The sequence below is a fragment of the Montipora capricornis genome, chromosome 9 (genome assembly GCF_036669925.1).
Source record: "Montipora capricornis isolate CH-2021 chromosome 9, ASM3666992v2, whole genome shotgun sequence".
NCBI lineage: Eukaryota > Metazoa > Cnidaria > Anthozoa > Scleractinia > Acroporidae > Montipora > Montipora capricornis.
In genome coordinates, this window is record NC_090891.1 from 31,484,773 (window position 1) to 31,507,272 (window position 22,500).

Sequence of the window (22,500 nt, forward strand, 5' to 3'; positions counted from 1 at the left end):
CAGGAATAAGAGATCATCAAATTTGCCAGCTGATTTTTAAGAAGTTATTTCAGTGACACCACTTTTCACTAAAACCACCTTTGCATTTGAAGATAAGTGTATTATGGTAGTAAGAACTTAAAGGTCAAGCACCTTTAACAGATTAGCAAATACATACATACATGTGACTATTTTAAAAGAGTAACGTTCAGGACAGCAGAAATTATCAGAGAAATCCTTAAAGCCACTTAAGGTACCATTAAAAGTTATTATCCACACATTCGATTGGCTATCTCCTTGCTGCATAATAGCATACCGAAAGTATTTTAGGTAAGGTAAGCGCTTTCCGAGCCTATGAGTGAGAGTAAAGCGTCTTGTCCAAGAACACAACACAATGTCCCCAGCCAGGACCCGGACCCGGACCACCCGAGCCGGAGTCGAGCGCACCAACCATGAGGCCACCGCGCATCCCACAAAATACTAGGGTGTTTCAAAGCTGTTCTCTGTTTGACTGTGGTTTGTTTTCGTTTTCTTCATTATCTTTTAGGAAATGCAGTCATCAATGAACATGTTTAATCAGTCCAAAGATTTACCGGACATATCAGATTGGTTTGCCAAAAACTTTTCTTCTGGCAGTAAGAAAAAGACAACCAGTAAAAAAGCTGTGGTGGGAAGTCCTAGGAGGCGTTAAGTTTTACTCAGAATTCTGTAAATTATCACTTAATGTACAATTGCAACGCGAGTGAGGGAAATGCTCATGTTAAAATTTTGCAAAAAAAAAAAAAGAAAAAAAGAAGCCAATTAAAACATTGAGCCCATCGTCTTTCAAAGGCATCGGGTTGTGTCATCAATAATTTGTTATCAACCGCAAAACAATGTCCCGAATTGAAACCGCAAAGGGCCTTTTGTTTAGTCAAAAAAGGTATTGAGATCCACGGCGTGAAGACGCAGCCATAGCTTCCTTCACCTCCTCCTCGTCTTCAGACCCTTCGTCAGTTGAAGCCTCCTCTTCCAAATTATCGAACCCTTGGCAAGCCTCATCATCGTCATCTTCATTTTCCTCTTCCTTGTTTTTCTTAGAGAAGAGTTCACTCTTGATAAGCTTCCATGTCAGTTTTTTCTTAAGAGAGCTTCCGGTCCAGCTGCTCGAAGCAGCTTCCGGTTCATTGTAATCTTTTTGCATTAGGTAGATGCACTCTGCGATGACGGACATTAGGTAAGCCACCTGCTCGGTCTCAACCTCGATCCAATCAAACCGCAATTCCTCTGTGAAGTAAACTTCAAAGTGGACACTATCACCTTGCACTTGTGACCAGCGGCGTATCTTTCTCCACGGAGCGAAAAACGCTGTCTTATCTGTGAAGGAGGGCAATAACTTCTGTAAGAATACTTTGAGTAGATAAACAGCGACGCTTAGAGTGAGGTACATGTACAAGACGATTCTTAGGTTCTGAGCACGCGCGCTTGGAAAAACCCAATGAACGTGTTTAAAACTGAAAAGTCACAACGCTTAGTCTCAACTCTTCTCTCTTCTAAAGTTTTGACGATTCGTATTCAGGTCTCATGTATATGTACACCTGTCGATCCTTATACAGTCGGTTGAAATGTTACCCCAATAAGTAATCTGATTTCATCGTTCGTTTTTGTCGAGTTTATTGTTTTCTGGGCAAGAGGTCGACTATTTGGAAACCAATGCTTCTTTCTTTTTCAATGTAACTGTCGTCTTTGGTTGACAGTTTGATCTATCGACACACGACCAATCCATAAATTCTTTATCCGAGTCCATACCTGAATCTATAGCTGAATCAACAAACTTACCTGATTTGAGCATTAATCCTCTTCTATTGGCAATCAAGTCGACCTTCATTCCTTCATTTAATCTTACATCTTTCACCTTTAAATCGTTTTTAACAGTGCAATCATAAAGATAAACATAACCATACCCAAACATCTTTTGACAAAGTTCGACGTATTGTTTATCGCATGGAAAAACAGGATTTCTGTACTCCTCTATGAGAGGGATATGTTCCGGCTTAGGTTTTATTCTTCCTGATCTGATATCTTCGACGCAATGTACGGAAATTAACCGCATCGCACCCGCGTCTGTCTTCAGATATTTCTGTTCTCTTGGAATATCGAATGACCACTTTTGAAATGAAATAACTGAGCGACAAGGAAGAAAAATCAACTCGTTATTGCCGTATTTTTTTGTTGGATTTTCGATCCCACGGAACAATCCAAAAAACTGCAAGTTGCTGGCGTGAATTTCTAATGTTTTACCAACTATTTCAAGGAGATCCTCAGCGCGGATTTTTCCTGATTCTACTTGAACACGAACTGCAGGTTGCGAGCCTTCAGGTAGAGTCCACACGCATATCTTGTCTTTTCGAGGCACAGGTTTCGACTTAGCGGACGCCATGATGTTTTCTCCTTGCCTTGTACACGAGAGGGTGATTTTAAATTCAGGGTCGAAAAACCAAAACGGACGGAATTAAGTGGGCCATTCAAGACAGACACATGAAATGGGCAAATCACAACTCAATTCGGTTCAGCGGGTGCCAAGTGTTAGAAAACATTGTTTTTTTCTGATTGGCTGAGAATGTGGCACGAGCTTTAAAAGAAACATGCAAAAGTAGAGGAGTCGAGAAATTACTTCAGAAGCTTCATTGAAATGCTCTGAAACAAAGTACATGTAAGTTTTGAATACGACAATTTTCACCTCTGTGCCATTAGCCTTTGTATAGACCCTTGTCAGGGTTAGAGGAATTGAAAACACCTTTAATTATTTAATAGCGGATCATTTTTTATTCGTATACTATATCGCATATTTATCTTTGTTCCTAAATCATCACAACTGTCGTTTGTATTTTAATGCTCTGCTTTAACTTGAATAGGAAGGAACTTTGAATGCATTGCCGGTACAACTCTGAAATGACGCTTCTGCTGTATTCGTCGTCCGGCTGTAAATAAATCAAGGAGCAAGATGATTTTAGTATAGAAGCGAAAAGATAAATGACTCAGAGGTATTAATTACGTCTATGCACTAAAAACCAAGAATTTGAATGCTTAATTATCTATTTAAGATATAGGTGGTTTGCAAGGAATCTCTATAGAGACACATGACAATGCTGTAATGTTCAATTGAGATAACTCAAAAGGACCTTGGACAGCTCCTGACTATTAAACGAGGTAATAGCAGTGTTTTACGATATTATACCTAAGAGCCGATTTAAACGGTCAGGTTTTAGTTATTGTGACGATTGACTGTTAATTACAACATCATCATAATAAAAAAAAATTGAAAAAAACAGTCCACGCATTCATAGTCGTAAATAGCTTTGTCTCTACCTCTATTCACTTCGTATCGTGTACCGGTTCTTTATTGCTTAATCCGAGGATTTTCTTATGAAGTCAGTCCAGGCGCCAGGCGTCAGCTAAAATATAACGTGCTACCCGATTGGTCCAACCAAATAGGCCATTTCCGAGTTCATGTCTGCCTCCTCTTCAAAGCGAGTCTAAGTGCGAAGTTTTTGTTATGAAAATTAGTTTTCATTCATATGCAAAATAGAACTTATTACAATCACAAAAACTTCGCACTTTGACTCGCTTTGAAGAGGAGGCAGACATGAACTCGGAAATGGCCTATTATTACAGTCTATTTGAGTGGACATTTCAAACCGTGAAGTGATATGATGTCATTTCACTGCAGTGAAATGATATCATATCACTTCACGGGTATCATTTTTAGTCACGGCTTTATCACACTGATATCCACACATATGTTTTTTTTTCAATATTTATTTAACGATTCGCTTTACAAAGGGAAGGCAACGAAGGTGCTTAAATGTGCGTATACAATACCTACGCCCCCTAATTATCAGAGACAAAATAGAAGTAGAATCGTGGGAACAGATATCTTGAGCCCACATTTTATACAGTTGCAATTTTGATTCAGACCAAAACACGGAAACACGGCACGTTCCCAAATCGATAAAAAGAAGACATTTCAAAAACGTCTACTAAAGCCCTGGTTTTCTGAACCACCAACTAATCGCATTGCTGTAACGGAGAGAAGTGTTAACGTCGTTAATTTTTGAGCACTGGCACGGTTCAAACAATCGACAAAAGGTTTTTAAAACCCGTGTGGTGGTTTCATTGTTTTTTTTTTTTCTGAATTCGAAGAGATACCACAGGATAAGAAAAAAATTTATGTGGTTTAATTGTCGTCACAGGAGGCTGATCTCGGATCATGTTAAGGAAAAAAGCCTAATTGCCACGCTACATCGATGATCTTTAGTGGAATGTTTAGTCTTCATTCTGTACAGATGGCATTTTGCAGGTTAACCGCTGTGGAAATTATTCCACGTTCATCTTTTAAATTGCCATTCGTAAAAATCTCGTTGAAACGCAAGCCCAAAGGCAATCTGATGCTAGCTTGTTGACGCACGCTAACTTTAGAGGGAACTTTACGCTGTAACAATGTAACGATTCCTGGAAACACTCTATTCACTTGTCATATTGTTGGAAAAGAGCAAAATACACTTTTGCGTTTCAAAAACAAGGGATTGATTAATTTTCGTTTCTCAAACATGTAGTGGCTCTGATGACGTCAGACGTCAGATTTTTCTTATTTCTTTAATCAGTAAGAGCACTGCTTGAAAGGTGTTTTCTGTGATTATAATTACCCAGCTCTTCTCATAAATAGATCACTTTAAAGCTAATTTGCAGTCAGAGTGGAATAATCTCGCTCAGGTTTACCAGCTGCAGTGGAAAAACCAGTGAACTTGTCTTAACTTCAGTCTCATCGTTCTTGCACCTTCATGCACGTATCCCCTTCAGTTCCATCTTGAAAATAACAGCAAAAACAATCAATGATAACAAATTAAAATGGAGGATATATCTCGAAGAAGTCAAACAAGGACTGTTTGGTCTTCGTTGCTGAACGCGGGCGATAATCACCAGCCTAGCCGGCAGCTCAGCTTCTTCGGTCCGACCTCGCCGAGCCGCGCCCTTAGCAATTCAGTCTCCGATTTCGAGTAAGGGCGTTAAGTAGGTCAGGCATTTGATAAGACAGTTCATGAGGGACTTGCTATTAACTAACTCTCTCGTTTCATTGCACGCCACCGCCGGAAAACGAAAACTCTAAAGCATGCTAGAATCTGCAGACAAATCAAATGCTTTCTTTAATGTTAAGTAATTATATAACTCTTTCATTCTCATGACCTATATGTTTCAATGCACTGCGAAATTTTAAGGAGAAATCAGAAACTGGTCAGTGTCAGATGTGAAATGATCAAAAGCCGCAGGTTTTCGTGCTATTGCAACCTCGTTCCCAGGGCTTTTCACCGCCAACTGAGCATGATAGGAAACTGAGGCTTGTTCACGGAGTCTCCGTTTCTTGCTCGGCAGCCGAAGTGACGACTCAGAGAGGGTTACTCACCGTGATTAAAAGATTCGCTGATTTGTCCCGGTTATGGAACTTAAGTCATGCGTTTTAAAAGCCCCTTTACTTTATTAAATTGTGCAGAAGAAATTTCAAGCAATTTGGATACCAAGAAGATGCGGAAAAACCCTTACCGGGCTTTGTGTGTATTACCTGCATCTTGGACAAACCGGTGCGTGATGTTTGCAATGACACGTCACTTAATTAAGTTTCTGAGGCCATGTAATTTTCCAAAAGATGATTAGTCCAAGTGAATCCCAACTTTTATTTCTAAAATTGATGGAAAAAATGAAGACATTTTCTAAACATTTTCAATGTTTCTTTGTTAGGCTTTAATTAATGTATGAACATAATGATTCATAACAAATTAAATATTCATGATTATTTTGTCAACCTGTGGTGGAAGATAAATTGCAATTTAGAATAAGCATTGATAAAGCAGCTCTCAAATTTTCTATACTCATTTTGAATCATTCCTTTACTTGCGCAAATTGGACACTTTTAGATCTTTGGCACTTTTCAAAATATTATTCTATAGGATCATGATACAATACTTCCCCATTTAGTTTTCCATATTGAAAAGTTTTAATTCTTACGGCAAGAATATTGCTTCCTTTTAATGAAACGGGGCACGCCCTGAGAAATCAGTTTTAAGAACTTTATTTTATGGCTCAACTGTAAATTCTTAATCGGACAATGGCAACATTTGTTTTCATCGAAAAACGATGGGCAACAAAGTTGCAACAGAGTATTTCCATGGTAAAAATTGCGTCTGAGATAATTATCTTCCAGTAAGGAAATACTGTAATGACACGACGAGCAATTAAAAGAAGTACTGGAATTAGACAAATTCCTGTTTTTATTTTATTTTAATTTTTATGAAAACTTGAACTCGGCATGAAGGTAGAAATATCCGCGTGGAGCTTCTTGGCCGATTTTTTTCGTTTACATGATTCCGAAAAGAGTTTTTAGTCGCCTTTTGTGTGATGCAGTTTGAAGGCCGCACAATCTTATGTTACTACTGCGTATTCATAAACACGTTAACACCTGTTTTCTTTAATCGAAAAGAAAGCAAGGCGAAGTAAACTCTTAAAAATGTTGTCCAAATTTTAATGGTCTCCCAGCCTTGATTTTTAGCAAACTCCTGGAGCTTAGTATTTCATATTTGGATCGCGTAAGATTTGGACAAACTATCTGGTGATGAAGAACAAGTCACGAAGAACCTGTCATTATTTAAAATTCTATTAAACCCATCGCGAAAATTTCAGATCTTCCCAGATTCGACAATTTTCGGTCTATCAATATATTACACTGTTAATTTTTTGGCCATGTTACTTTCCTATCACGAGACAAAGTTTTGTTTTGTCACAAAAAAACCGATGTCAATCAAGTTTTTTGAGAAAGTTGTTCGCGCACTTATTTTGACGTACAGTCTAAATTTTAACTTTGACTTTGACAGATAATCTTATGTCCTTCAAATTGTGAAGCTTGCATGATAAATGCTCTTGGAGTTACTATTTGATCCACACCAGAGCTTAATTTGAACCCTCCATTTTGTTTATTATTTTGATTTATTTCTGATTTACTCCCACGATCAACAGATTGAAAACTACTCGACTATCGACGCCATAAATCATTTATGTAACTTTGACTGTACTGGATCAAGGATCATCTTGAGTTTCGCAATAGCAACAGCGACAATTTACTGAGAGGTGGTAAAGTTCTTTTCTATGCAAATTACCTAGCGACCAATAGCGTGTTGCAGTACTCCAGCGCAGCTTTGTAAATTTAAATTTCAATCTAGTAGCAGCAGCGTTAAGTCTTTCGACACCAAATTGCTTCTATCACACACGGGGGCGGGATACGCAGTGCAACATTTTTGTGAACTTAGCAAGATTTGCAAGCGGAAATGGGAAACAAGGCTTCGAAAAAATCATCCACCGGCGCAAAGAAAAACAAAAACAAACTTACATCAGAGGATATCCAAGAATTGCGACTGTCAACCGAATTTTCCGAACACGAACTAAACAAGTGGCATAAAGCTTTCCGTGAGAAGTGCCCGAATGGGAAGATGTCGGAGAAGAAGTTTGCGGAATTGTACACGAATCACTATTCTACCGGCGACGCGTCGATATTTGCTGGGCACGTTTTTCGCACTTTCGACAAAAACAGAGACGGAACAATTGACTTTCACGAATTCATTCAAGGTTTGTCTATCATCTCGCGAGGAACACAAGAACAGAAATTGCGATGGGCGTTTGAGATGTACGATAAGGATGGCAGCGGAACGGTCACCCGTGCCGAAATGCTGGAAATTGTAAGGGGGATTTTCCGGCTCGCAGGCGACAAAATAAATCTACCAAGGGACGAAAACACTCCTGAAAAGTTTACAAACAAATTGATGGCAAAACTCGACCGTGACAATGATGGTACAATCACCCAGACCGAGTTTGTTCGCGGAGTTCAATGCTATCCTTCTCTCATGCGGTTATTGGATCCAGCCGGCGCGAAGTAAACCAGACTAATGCAGTGTTTACATTTGCAATATATTATGGTACACTCGAATTTGTGACAAAATTGTTCCTTGGAAGTGACTTGCATAATGATCTCTTCGAGCAGGTTGTTGCGTGCATTTGATTCAGTTTTGTGAGGTTGGAACTTCAGAGTTCGTTGAGGAAGTTGAGCTTAAGTAGAACAAGTTACCACAATAATGGATGACATTTGATACCATTGCATTTGTCATTATTTGCGTGTCATTCACGTGATATCCAACGTTTTAAGAAATTCGTTCTACTTCAAAGATTAAAGAAGCTGAATTTGAAACTGATATAACTCGACTTTTTTGCCACAGATATTACTTTAAAAAACACACAACACACAACTGTAAGCATAAACCATTTAGAACTTGTTCCATTTCGTCAGTGTTGCAAAATTATCAGAAACAAATGATCTACCACCGGATAAATTTATGCTTAAACTTTCTTCTCATGAAAAGCAGCGTGGGTCTGCATATAGTTAAAATGTGAATAGACTTCATTTTTTTTCGGTTCTCTCAAGTTACGTATCAATAATACTTAGTTTCGTGAATAGTGCAAAGCCTCAGAAAATACAAAGGAGTCTTTTGCAAGGATTTACTTTATTAGCAACGACTTACGGGAATTGAAATCTGCGAAGGATTGATCAAGCCTTTAAATATTAAACAAAGGAATAACATTTAAATGCGATGCGGTAAAGACAATTCACTTAAGCAAATGTAGAGTTTCCTTATGATCTTCTTTTCAAACACTTTAGCTTTTATGGAGATAAAACCATTAAATCCTTTTTGCTTGGCAAATCCTCACCAGCAAAACGTTCTTTGAGAATTTCCTGTTTTAGTTTGATGATATGATTGACAACATGAAAAAAAAGGGGAACACCATATTGATCTTTCCCTATGTAAATATGTAGCTTTTGTTTAATTTATGACTTCACAGCTGTACTACACCGCAATGGTAATTTTTTGGGGGTTTTGACACATTCACCTTAAACGCGTGACACTGAGTTGATTGTAAATATAGCGACCGTGAATTGTTCTGCTAAGTTCTTGTCTGCAACGCAGCGCGACCTGGGATCATATCGTGTCACTCTCTGATAAAAGGGAACTAAAACTTTTTTAAAAACTATAAAATTCAAACAATTTTCTATTTTATTATTTTTATTGTTTAGAAATTAAAGTTTTTGACCAGAATGTTAGAAAATTCTTTGTTTACAATGATACCAATTTATCACTTTTCCAAATTAAAAGTTATGGTAGCTACCATTTATTTATTACATCAATTTATAGGCGACAAAAAGGGATATCTCATTGTTATTACTTAAAATAAAAGCACATTAGAAAATTTCTCCATTGGCAACAAGGCTATAAATCTTCATAGTGTATATAACAATTTGTCCAGCTTCTCTAAGTATAGGTTTAAAATTTATAGAAGACAAAAATAAATCTCTTAATAGAGACTGAGAGAGAAGTGTATGAACAGCCATTCCTCTATAACTTTGTCGGTACGTGTCTTTCTCATGTATGGAATGCTTTTTAGCTAAATGTGGCGGCTGGTTTTTTTTGTACAATCCCAGTAATGAACGAAGAGTGAGACTTGATTAACTTTGATGTTGTAGTTTACTCTATGATCAATTGGTAACTTTAGTTATTCTCAGTAACAATAGAAGTTTATTAAAATGGAAAACCATCTTAAATTGTTTCTCAGTGTTAACAATTTTTTGTCTGAAAACTACTAAAGCAAGTTTTCTTTGCTTAATTTTTCCTCATGCCACTAACTGTTTTTTTCTTTTAATGCGGGCGTTGGTTTGAATCAGTCAGTTTTTAATAGGAGTGTTTTTTTACTTTTGCATACGCGGCTGACATGTTGTTACCCTATTTTGGAGCCGTTTCACTTGTTTGCCTGTTTTTTGAAAGGTGTAAGATATCTGATATGTTAGGAAATAGAATCGACAAACAAGCTCGAAATTCTTTTTAATTGAAAAAATCTATATTATTGGGTTTCACTGTCGTGATCAGCGGGCATGTTTTCAAGCAAAAACATTGAGAGAACATTGCATAAAGAGAGATATATTGCCGGCATCGCGAGGTTTACAAACATGGCGTCCGTAACGTCACCCTGCGAGCAGAGCCTCCATTTGTCTTTTTCTTTACTGAGAAGGAGAAAAGTAGGCTCTGCCCGAATCACGTCAACTCTTTGAAGCCGCCGCAGCCCGAACTTCTGGGCTAGTCAATCTTGTTTTCTCTCGTCAAACCGGTTTTTCCAGTGCGAGCGTCCGTTTAGTGACAGAACCGATGGTTATAATTGAGCCCGCTGTACCATGAAAAACCAAGATGGCGGCGAGATCTGGCATATTAGGCTTGGGTTCGAGACTGTATCCTGGCAACATGCAGCGCATATTCAATTAAGATCTTACTCGATTCATGCAGACCCTTTCTCGAGAACGCCAAATCGAGCAAGCAAAAGAAAGGCTCTGCTAGCAGGGTGCCGTAACGTCATCTCTAAGGGCCTGATTACATGGCGAGTTTCAGCCCGGGCGCAAAACGCAAATTTGCGCGAGAAAATTTACTGAGATGCGAAAACACAGTCGATGCGCATGCTCACGTTCCTTTTTCAGTCCGGGCGGAAATTTCATTTCGATGACATGGACTTTTTGCGTATTTCGCAGCCCGTTTGGCCGGGCTGAAAATCCAAGCCCGGTTTCTGAAACCAGGCTAGGATTTTCTCCATGTAATCAGGCCCTAAACCGAGGATTCACTGAATTACGGAATATTGTTCCATTTGAAAAGATCGGTTTATTTAAGAACGAAACTTAAAGTGCTATTGCTACTATGCTAAAAAAAATTACTTCCTTTTTTTCTTCAGAATTTGAAAGTGTGATTGCTTAACACTTGACTGGCAAAATTTTGAGATTTGATTTTTATGCAGAGGCTTTTATCTTGAAGTTTTGGATTTCACGGTCCGCTATTACTCGTGTTCCAAAACTGACCGATTGGACCTCAGAGGGTTGGATCTAGTGAAAAGTGACGTCATTGACTTCCAGCGTGTAAACGCATCTTATTATATATGCAAACACGAGTTTAAAAGCCTGAAAGCCCGAAACTCCCGTGCTGCATATTAATTCAGTCTTTGACGTCATTTTCTCCTCGATCCAGCTCTCTCAAGATTTTTAAGTTAGTAATGGCGGACTATTAAATAGGAAAATTTCAGTTAAAATAAACAGGTATCTCTTTGAAATCGAGGCTTAAAACTTGGGTCACTTAATGTTTAGTTAACATACTTTTGAAATCCAAAGAAAAATAGAAAATTTATTTTTTGGTCGTAGTGGCACTGAAGTTTACAACTGGTTATAAGAGAAATAAACGGGAGGTACCTTTCTCTTGCTGATGATTGTTCAAAACCTCAACTCTTGATATATAAACCAGTATATTTTGACCATAGATGAATTGCAAGTAACTTTTGAAAAAGTGGGTCACGGTTTTATTGTATGACGGAATGAGTGAATCTTGCAATAATCCATGTACGATAGCCTGATTTTTCACCTCATTAAAAGGAGGCCTAAAAGAGGCGACAGAATAGCGATATTTTCCTGACTATAACATGCTATGGTGGCCTTAGCAAATGTCGATGGCATAGTCAACAGAACTCAGGCTCAAAATCTAAATTTGTGCTAATGGTAAATCGTCCTTTTACTAAGACTTATCATTTAGCTTTCAACTCCGGCTCATTGATATGCAATCAAATCTATGGGTTGGGCCATAAACCCGGAGAGAGACAACCACCTAAGTAGACAACTCAGCCAGTTTTAGATGCATCTGCTTGTAACTCATCCTCTGGGTTGCCATGATTAATGGGATTGAAAGCCATATTCACATTAGTAAGCCACCACATGAGGTCAGCTTTTTCGTTGAGTGTTAGGGAGACGAAAGCACTCATTAACAATTAGACCCGTAGCCCGCAAGGGCTACGAATCAATAGCCCATGAGGCGAAGCCGAATGGGCTATTGACCGGTGGCCCTTGAGGGCGAAGGGTCTAATTGTTTTAGTATCACCCAACTAGTCGGATAGAAAAGGCAATAATAAAGTTAACAAATGCAAGTTAAAAAAATATTTATTTGGGAATAAGACGAAAAAAAGCGTCACGCTTTTAGCTACTCGAGGACTAGTACTAATAGTCCTCTAGTAGCGTAGCCAATCAAAATTCAGGATTTGCATTAGTCCACTAGTTGGGTGATACTAATATTAATTATGAGACTTTAAAGACCAAATTCTTCTTAATTTCTAGTTGCCGCCAATGGAGCATGCCAAACAGTGCACCTTGAAGGCTGGAAACTAATATTCCAATAAGCTGTGCCAATTGCACCTCAATGACCTTGACCACCCTTTGCTCTTGTATAGGCCACTTGGAAAAATACCACATTACTCTTTGTTTGTCCCCCAAAATTCCGCAGAAGCATTGTTTCCAGTTTCTCTTGGGACTTACAAGATTATTATGGTATTTTCCGAAGAGGCCAATTTGTGTGCACAATGTTTTGATTTTTTTCTTTTCTATCTTGCCTGATTGTTATAGACTGATAGGCTGCACCGGCTGCACCGCTTTTAGACCGCACTTGGTGACTTTGGTGTGTAACTGATTTCTCAGCGTTGATAAAGAGTCCAAGATCTGTAAAGAGACTTACTGTGTCAGATATAATATGTTTCATCCAAGTTGTACCAGACACCCTGATTCTCTTTGGTTGCAGTTTTCTGGGGTTTCATAAAGCCTTCTGTGGTACATTTGAGCTAGGCTTTTCACTTTTCCTTGACGTTTTGCTTCTCTTGGGCGGCTCCTCGTCGCTCTCAAAGCGAAAATATGAAAATAGAAATGGAACACCTTAAGAGCGCTCAGGAGCTCGTTCAACATGTGTTCGTGCATTTCGGATCGAATAGGAATTTGGCAGTTTTGGGTTTTGAGGAGAGGGTAAAACCGGAGTACCCGGAGGTGAATCTCTCGGAGCAAGGAGAGAACCAACAACAAACTCAACCCACATATGACGCAGGGACCGGGAATCGAACCCAGGCAACATTGGTGGGAGGCAAGTGCTCTCACCACTGCGCCACCCCTGCATATTCACCGATAGATAGAGCTCTTCATTCACCGACTCAATAGGAACGTCAGGATCCTCATCCTGACCGCGTGCTTTCGCGAATAGATTTCCAAGGTTCTTACAACCTGATTCCATCGTTTCTCGAAGCCCACTAAACGAGTTTTGCAAAGCGTTTGTGAGAATATGTGCATGTGAAACACTAGTTAGGGTATAGGCTTACTTGAGACCCCAAACCACATTAAATATTCTTTCTTTTTCTTCTCGGTCCTGTTGTCACCATTTGACGACGGGTAAGGCGGTCATTCGCCAACTCCCAATGGTTTTCAGGTATGTGTTGCGAACAGTCTCAGCTTAGACGCCGGGAAGTATTCAAGGACGCCCTCGCCCTTTTGGGCTGTGATCCTAAAATCAATGGCATGCACAGTCTTCGCTCAGGCAGAATAACTTCAGTTTTCAGTGATGACAATTCCAAGGCGGTTTCCGAAAGATTGTTGAAACTACCTTGGTAGCTGGAAAACTGAGCTGATGTAGCAAAAGATGCGTATTTTAAGGGATCAGGCACCAGCCGTTTACTTGTGTCTGGTTCCTTGGGTCTGTAATTCAAGTATTTGTATCGATTGTGTCAGGTTTTTATTCAAAGCTGTACATTAAACGTTGTGCTTGTATCCGCTCGCGATCCTCCGATATGTATTTGTTCCTGTTGCTTATATGATTAAGAAATAAGACGATTTACGTTCGTTCGAACAAAGTGAATTAGGACGTAATTACATATTCGTTTTCCCGAGCTTCCACTTTAGGCAAATGAAGAAAGAAAAAAACAAAACACGTATGAGAAAAAATATCTTATTCTTTAACACCTCTTTGATTTAGCTAGCTTAGCCAAGTTGAACTTGTATTATTTTAAGATCCGATGACAGCGAAACAGTGGCGGTAATTCGAATTGTGACTATGTATACAAGCAATTTCTTTACTAGACTCGATTGCTGCGCTAACTACATACAATCAGTTTGTTTACTAGACTCATTGTGCTTACAATGTACAACAGTTTTTCTTCTAGAAGTGTGCCCATTGTGCTCGAGTTGAGCCGTTTAAAACAGTTTCGAGTACGCGATATATGACATTTGTACAATAGCTACTGGAAATGTACCCATTAGTTACGTATGCCAGAAGTTGGCAAACTGACCCGAAACGTTGACGAACCGATCGTTGCATGGCGAAATCACTAGCTGGCGAAACGACGGCAATTTGAAGCATCAGACTCGTTTTCCATCGTTTTCGGGGCTTTTCGCCCAATTTCACCCTTATTTTCCTCCTTAGAGGCTGAAAGGGTGTTTTTACTTTCCCAACTCGCTGTGATTTGTGTGGGCATCTCCAGGGGTTGAGAAGTGCTCAAAGATAACGTCTAATTACGAGCTGATGGTTGCGTTGCGCTGAGTTGACGCACGGGCTTGCTATCTCATGTAAACCCCGAGGCACTGGTAACGAGGTGAGAATTCATTCTTGTCACCGAGCTCCGGTCGTATTTCTGCGCCCTCAGACATGCGCAAAGGAGAGGAGCTCTGCATGGGGCCAGTATCTCAGAAGTCTCGATATCTTTTTGGGCCCGGAAAGTAATTCGTGAAAAATCCTAAAAACTGCTCTTTAAACTGGTCTTTGTTTCCAAGACTTAGTAAAAAGACAACAATTGCAAACGGTCCAGAACTTGAAACGTTTTCCTTTTAAAGATAACAAGGGATTTCATATGTCACCCAAAATTGATACGCCCGAAAAGCTTCGGGACTGCCCAGAAATTGGCCTCTGGGTTCGAAATTGCGAAAAACCTCGCCTTTTTTCTTTATTTTAAGTAACTTTAAATGTCTTTTAATTTCTCCAAGTCCACTTCAACACCCTAATCAGGAGAATTACAGCCATATGCCACAACACACTCACTTTGGAGGTTGGTTGGCTGCATCTTGATATGCATTAATGTGACAGCGCGATGCTGTTAGTGAGTTTCAAATATGCTAGTCAATACTTGGCTGTGTAGCCGCGCGATGCGGTTCCAGTCGAGACCCACAAATTGACCCTTGCTCACCATAGAGTCTCCAGTAGCTCAGTGGTTAGAGCATCCGACTAGATCACGGAGGGTCGTGGGTTCAAATCCCATCTGTGACGCGGATATTTTTCCGGGTCTACATTTCTCCTTACATCGAATATCAGCTACAGATTTCTTTACTAAAACATGTCCTAAAAGATTCGCAACCAGGAAAAAGTAGTATCTTACGTTTGCGGAAGGGACATTTTTGAAATTAAGAAGACACTTAAAAAGGTCACCTAGCAGTTTGGGATGAGCAAATGGTTTGGTTGAAGTTCTTGGAAGGTAACGCTCAGCTAGCAATTTCTGAAATGAAGGTATCATTCCCTAAAAATTTCGGACACTTCAGTTTTCAGCTAAGATATCCGAACAGATCAAATTTTTCTAGGTTATAGAAAAATCTCTTTAGACAGTGTTTATCCATTACAAGGAGCCTAGAAATGTTTCTCATGATCAAAGGCTTTTGATTTAATTTGCTCGTTGGGTGTCGTAGATATGCGCATCATAGTTAACTTACAAGCATATATCATTCGCACTTCTTAAATATCTTTAATCATGGCAAAACGAAACTAAAACAAACTTCTACGGCACCGGAAAAGCAGAGCATTAATTTTATACCAGTGTTCCTGAGCTGAGTGGGCGTTCGTTGTGCCACCGGATCAGCCTGAACACCAATTGGTTAGCTCACTCAATCGGTCTCTAGGCGGCTCAATTAAGCGACGGGTGCTGTTTTCTTTTTTGAATGATGGCTTGCTTTATAAAAGAGTGAGCTTGGTTTTGGCGACACTTGCTATATATTTGTAAATAGTTAGAGTTCACACTGCAGCAAGGTTGACAATTAATCAGACATAATTTGATGCTGTTCTGGTTTGAATAAATTTGAATGAAGCTTAGAACGTTACGATTCAAAGACCAAATTACGTTTCGACATTCCTGTCCAATGTCTTAATAATGGGTGATTCAGTGTTATCGCGAGAGTCCTTTTACATGCTACCAATTTGCTAAAAAGGGAAAGGAAGAGCCTCTCAATTTGTGATCAGCAGTCTTTTATTTTAATACGGTGCAAGTAGGTGTACGCATATCAGATAAAAGGCCGCCATCATCACGGTTCGAATAGGCCATTTCCGAGTTGCTGTTTGTCTCGGTTTCAAAGCGAGTCTTGGTGCTCAACTATTGTAAGGAAAATGAGTTTGATTTGCATAAGAATACGCAACTCATTTCCATTCGAATGGTTGTGCACCAGAACTCGCTTTGAAACTGAAGCATGAAGCACCTCGGAAATGGACTATTGTTTCGAGTGTCGAAACGTTTGCATGGTCTTTGAATCGTAGCTTTGTAAGCTACTGTAGCATCAAACTATGCCTGATTTCTAAAAAAGTATTAGTTACCAACGGCAAAGTCTTAACATTTTTTTTCTTAAAGGGAACCTCCACCAAAGCAGGAATATATCTTTAAAATAGTTAACATAATGTTCACAATCAAAATTGTTCGAAAGATTTCCAATGGGAGCGTTTGTATCCGAAATAAATAAATGTTAAAAACGGTTGTCCAGGTAATTGAAAACCAAAACAAGCGTTTTTAAAATTCATTTATTTCGGATACAAACGATTCCATTGGAAAACGTTTGAACAATTTTGATTGTAAACATTATGTTAAATATTTTGAAGTTGCATTCTTGTTTTAGTGGAGGTTTCCTTTAAACAAGGATTTCTGAAAGTGCAAATAAGGGATATGATAATGTTTTTTTACCAACATAAAAAAAAATTCCCTTGTTTTTCTACGTTAGTATTCTAAAAAGAAAAGAACGTGTTTGTACAATAAATAGTTATTTTCTTCGAGGCCGATAAGTAATGGTTAACCGGATATTTTTGTAGATAGTAGTTTTTCTTGGTCTTTCTACGTTAGTGTTCTAAAAAGAGAAGAACGTGTTTGTACAAGAAATAGTTATTTTCTTCGATGCCGATAAGGAATGGTTAACCGGATATTTTTGTAGGCGTAGTTTTTCTTGGTCTCCGACAAATATGGCCGGCGAGAGAGCATTTGGGTGGTTTGCAGCGGCCAACGTCTAGTCTTACGAAAGGACCCGACTCAGCCATGGTCTTAATGTACATCTTGACGTTTCTGATAAATTTCAGTTCCGTTTTTGTCATCGCCAATTTACATTCCCGTCTCAGCTCGTGAGCTAGTGAAAGATGATGTTGGCTCCTGTGTGACTATGACAGGACATTGATGTTTAGAGAGATGACCAGCACTATTGCCCGCTTCAGTGTTTACTTCTCTTGTCGCGCACTCATGGCATCTAAAATAAGCTTCAAACGGTAAATAACACAACAAACACGGTAGGAAAATGGAAACGAGTCCCATGATGCCCCAACGACCAACGCATTCGGGTGCAGGCCCTTTACATGAACATGGATGCTCGGCCAATGTGCTTTCATCATCAGAGTCATGGGTGCAATGGTAAAAGAGTGCCTTCACGCAACACATGCATGTACAGCAGTCTAACAAGTCACCATAATCCGCCTGTACTTCCTGTTGTTCTATTTCTTCGATTTCTTGACGGATCACATTCGTGGCAAAAGGAGAAACAAGGGAAGTGCTTGTCAGAAGAACGGGTCGATCCGCCAGTATGTCATGCGCAGAGGGGAGTCTATTTCTTGGGCGCTGTGGTGTTTTTGTCGATGGACCATACCTCCCTAAATAGGCAAAGTAACGGAGAGGAGGAAATGGTTCCCGGCCTGTGAGAGAGCCCGTGCTTCTACGCTTGCCAACCTTTAAGTCGCAAGCTGTACTTCGCCGCCCGGACGATACTATAAAACTAGGTTTTTTGCCATTCGATTGATATCCGTTTGCTGCGGCAGAAGATTTCTTGTCTTTCTCCGATGAGTTGTCGTGTGTGGATGACGTTGGGTATTCAGGGCTAGATCTCGAGCGGGACAACTTTCTTTGCGGTGACATATTTATGTTATTATACTCTGTCTTACGGTTGTTTGAAGGATGAATGACTTGAGAGTTCTTTCCAGGGTCTGGTGTGTGTGCCCCCTCTGTTTTCAGTGAGTAGTCTTGTTGGATGGTGCAGTATTCCCCTCTTACATCGATTTCGATTTGACTCGCACATGACGGCAGCTGGTGTTGGTGGTGCATCTTGAAATCTACATTCGCATCTTTCAATTCTGGAAGAAATAAAACGAGAGAATTATAATGTGACAGATAATTACGCTTGCCGCGATAATGGAAAAGATGTACGTAAGCAAATGCCGCTTCCAATGCGTAAACGTAATTAATTAAAATCTTTCAGGCAATTTTTACACAGGCAAACAATATGTTAAAACAGTCTACACATTTTACTGCTGCCCAAATGGTATTAACACTCCGTCCACCGTTCGAGTTCAGCTGTTCGAACATCTAGCAAACCGCGCCGCTCCATTAAAAGTGCTATAAAATCTGTTGTTTGAATTTAAAAAAAAAAAAATTTACTCGCGTCATTTGTAATAACTTATTTGAAACCCGACATGTAAATTGAGAATCCTTTTCAGCACTATTCCTTTTATCAGTCTCGTCATTATTCACTAAAAAAGCCGAACACGTCTCTTCATAGAACTTGCGATAAAGCGTGCTACCCGACTGTTCTCTTGCAGAGATCATGGATTGAGAAAAAAAACAACTACGAATTAAAGCTCTATAACAATGAGTGAGAGAAATCAATTTTATCAGCGAGATGAAGGAAGAATTATGACAAAATATAAACTTGATATAGGCGCAATGTTTGTCACACCTGCTTCGTATGTCCCACCAAAAAAAAACCATTGACCTGAGCTAACAGCTTACCTTGAGATATTGTTGTTGCAAGGTTGGAGAGCTTAGCTAACAAATTTTCGTGAGAAGCTAAGTTATACAAGAGCATCAAGAGATGTCCTCAATTGATCACGATTTTAGGGACACACGAAAAATACGTACTCCGTTCATTTACACAACAATAGCTTGACAGGTTGACTCCGGATTTACGTCAACCAAATGTCCATCAATGGCAATGTACAGCCACCTCGTCCCCAGGGTCCTCTCTCTTCCTTCCTTAGAGAAAGTATCCTGGTTGCGGCTGGTCACTTGTTTATGTGTACAAATCAAATCCTCTTTGAGGGTGGGTCTTCAACTTGTATAATGCGTCTGAGCAACTTTGGGCAATTTGAATTCAATGCGTCTTTTAGGTCGTCATTTAATTTGTTCCGTATACAGACGGGCGAGAGACGCATTATACGTCTGGTAGAACTAAATCGTTTATTGTCTTTGAACATATCTATATTATCCTTGTTGCTTCAAAACGACAGACATACCGTTTCAAATCATCACTTCATATATTCTTATTCCGGAATAGGGTCAATCGAACTCACCCTAAATTAACTTGCCCAATACGCACTTCTCCAAGTACGACTTGTAAGTCAGTAGTTCTTGTTGTTTCGCCCGCTCAAATGACTTCTGGCTTTCTGTAATACGAGAAGGCTTTGAAGGCTACGCTAGCAAGAAGTGCTCGATTTTTCTTTGTAGAAGGGTTTTAGATCCCCAATCACTCTACACAACCGACACGAATCTATATCCACGGACACAGAGGATTTACATAGCTTTTTTGGAGTTTGTTTTAGATTAACAGAAATTCTCGCCCCAAGCGATGTTTAATTTAATTAATTTGCACTCCTACTGGGCTCAGTAGATGAGTTCAATGGAGACAAAAATTTAACCATTGTACCCCTCCCTTCAATTATCTTTCTGGAATCCCCAAAAATCTGGCCGATACGTGACCAGCCGCAACCAGGGTACTTTCTCCAGGCAGGAAGAGAGAGGACCCTGTGAGCGAGCTCGAGATGTAGGGGAATGGTTATCAAATCCGACAACTTTCTTGTTGTAGGTTATTGTTCTCAGTTTTTTAGCCTTGACCGTGCACAAAACACAATAGTTGTTTACTCCGTACTGAGGAACTAACCAATAGAAAAGTGTTGGTTACGTAATTCATGCATAGTGTATGAGCGCAAAACAAAAGATTGTGCAGGGTCGTGGACTTTCCAACCTAAATCTTAGCATCTTTGTTTGCTCCTCTGATGTTTGCCGAGCTTCCAAACCAGTCCTTTCTATTAACTACGAAATAACGCGGTTTGTTTCACACTAAGCTGAACTCAAACTCGCTCACACTATGTCGGCGAAATAAAATTGAGATGTTTATGCATCATGTGTCAGTTTGGTTGGAAGCTATCTAAAAGCCTAAGTGAAACAAATTTAATGAATGCTGTTTTCCTCTCAATTTAGTAGTTGAAGAGTGCAATTACAGAAGAAAGCCTTTATTTCAATATTCACTGCATGGAAATTTTCATCAATTTGAACTCTTTCATTCACACGATCGAAACGTTCATTCTCCTAACTAGTCTAACTAGTACCATGGATTTCTTTCTTGCATGGTTAGTCATGAGACTTTAGTGTCATATACAATACAATACATACGTAATTGACCCCTCCTCATAGGGGCTTTTTCAGGGTCAATGAAACACAACGAAACGACAGAACAGAACAACAACAACAATTATTATACATTGGTGTCACAAGCTCGATTTTGATTGGCTATAAGCACGCAGCTAATTCTTGCTTGCTCTGTTTCTCTTACGTCATACCTACAAACAATAGATTTTATATATGTAGAATTGACGTCATACCTACAGACAATAGTTTTATGCATGCAGAAGTGACGTTACCTAACACACTAACCAGCAGTTTGATCAGTTTTGTCATGGCGGAGCTCAGCTCAGGAATATGCATAATAAAACAATTATTGAATTCGGTTTTCGCATGTTAGCGATAATTATCAAGGCCCCAGTTTGTGTTATCCGCCTCAGCCTTCGGCTTCGGCAGATAACACAAACTTTGGCCTTGATAATTATCGCTAACACGCTCAACCTCATCCAATACTTGTTAATTGTTATGCAGCGGAATTTTTTCCCCCAACAGCGCGAGCTCTCATTGGTTACTTCGAGGTCACATGACATCTAACAATAAAACTGTTTCCCGCCAAAAGTCTCTGAGCGGCTGACAGTGCAAAATCAGTGCACTGTTACCCGCGAATGTTGACCGACGACTGCCATTGCTGTTGCCATTGCACGTTTTTCTTTTTGTGTTATATAACAAGTCACTTAATGACTGGTCCCTCGGGAAACAGTTCATTTTGTGTCCCTCGGCTGCGCCTCGGGGAAACATTGAGATTCTCGGGAAACAAAATTGACTGTTTCCTTCGGGACCAGTCATTAAAGCCCGGTCTTGACTAGCGACACAAGAACAAACACAAGAAGCATACGCAAACTCAGTAGCTTGTTGTTCATTAGAGCCATTTGTTTGAACATTAGACACTAATTAACAACAAGTAAATGCGCCTGCGTGTGTTGCTTGTGCTTATGCTTACGTCGCTAGTGAAAACGAGGCTTAAGTGTTTACTTTGGCCAGAGGCAAACCAGTTGGCTATTTACAAGTGCAGCTGGGAAGTTCAACTAGGGACTGTCAGGATCAAATTCAACGAGTGGTCAGAGCGGGTGTTGAACCTGGGATCTCCGGATCTCAAGGCAAGCGCCCTAACTACTGGGCCACTCTGCTCCACTCTCCAATATCCAGATCACACCTCTTAAGCTGATAATTATCTTCATTCTCAATACCTATCTGACTGACTTTTTATTGAAATTGTGAGGAGAATTTACGTACTGATCACTCCTGGAAGTCAAAGGGTTTTAAGTGACTGATGTTAGATAATATTGCCTACGTAACATAGGAACAGAATATTACTTCACGTGCTGTTTGCATGGGAAGAGGAAGATTCTTTTCTCAATTGGAAGATCCTAGCTTTGGAATCATTTCTGCGCAACTGATGTTTTCTGTATTCGCGGTTATCATGGTTGTTTTACGCTGATCAAGGGATTTTTATAGTAATCTGCTCAAACCACCCAAATAAGGCGTGAGACTCCAAATAAGGGATATGACTAAGTGTGCAAACGTTTTCAAGGATTTTCATTCACTTCCTGCTAACCTAATATATCACTTAAACTTTAAAACGTGAACCAATATCTTTCAAATTCCATGTAAAGCTTTTTTTTCACGTAGCCTAGTCGTTCCTAGCCTGATCATAACGGATCTGTCAGTTTTTATAAAGTTTTTCAGCACTTAGCTGATATAGTTGACCGCTACTGATTAATAATATGTATAATATAATAATATATATATATATATACCCTTGAGCTGCATCAAACCATTTCTTACTTGTAGCATAACATGCACAAATGATTCTGTCCGACATAACCAACTCGGCAAAGAGTTTTGGTTTGCAATGAAATGAAAATCAGTGCAGTATTTTGCATTCGC

At 39.5% G+C, this 22,500-nt stretch overlaps 4 protein-coding genes across 6 annotated transcripts in view; 2 read left to right on the forward strand and 2 right to left on the reverse strand.

The window, feature by feature from the left end:
• LOC138014974 (endoplasmic reticulum membrane protein complex subunit 7-like) overlaps positions 1-813 on the forward strand; it is a 6,644-nt gene extending 5,831 nt beyond the window's left edge. The window contains exon 4 of the mRNA XM_068861867.1: positions 527-813. Coding sequence (XP_068717968.1) covers positions 527-670 — 144 coding nt within the window. The 3' untranslated portion in view covers positions 671-813. The remainder of the gene's footprint in view (positions 1-526) is intronic.
• LOC138014968 (uncharacterized) lies at positions 525-3,433 on the reverse strand. Its single transcript, XM_068861863.1, has 2 exons — positions 1,798-3,433; positions 525-1,335 (listed from the first exon to the last, which is right to left on the reverse strand). Exons 1-2 carry the CDS (start codon positions 2,396-2,398, stop codon positions 893-895), a joined length of 1,044 nt encoding a protein of 347 aa, XP_068717964.1. The 5' UTR covers positions 2,399-3,433; the 3' UTR covers positions 525-892.
• A 3,395-nt stretch (positions 3,434-6,828) lies between these two features.
• Positions 6,829-9,652, forward strand: LOC138014975 (hippocalcin-like protein 1). The gene has a single exon (XM_068861869.1). The coding sequence runs from the start codon at positions 7,332-7,334 to the stop codon at positions 7,935-7,937; it is 606 nt and encodes a 201-aa protein (XP_068717970.1). The 5' UTR covers positions 6,829-7,331; the 3' UTR covers positions 7,938-9,652.
• A 5,908-nt stretch (positions 9,653-15,560) lies between these two features.
• LOC138015812 (sprouty-related, EVH1 domain-containing protein 3-like) overlaps positions 15,561-22,500 on the reverse strand; it is a 17,062-nt gene continuing 10,122 nt past the window's right edge. For 2 of the 3 annotated variants that reach the window (XM_068862923.1, XM_068862924.1), the window contains one exon: positions 15,561-18,290. In XM_068862923.1, the coding sequence (XP_068719024.1) occupies positions 17,275-18,261 (987 nt within the window). In that variant the 5' untranslated portion in view covers positions 18,262-18,290 and the 3' untranslated portion in view covers positions 15,561-17,274. Of the gene's footprint in view, positions 18,291-18,945; positions 19,079-22,500 lie in introns of those variants that run through there. The other variant, XM_068862922.1, reaches the window with a different exon arrangement.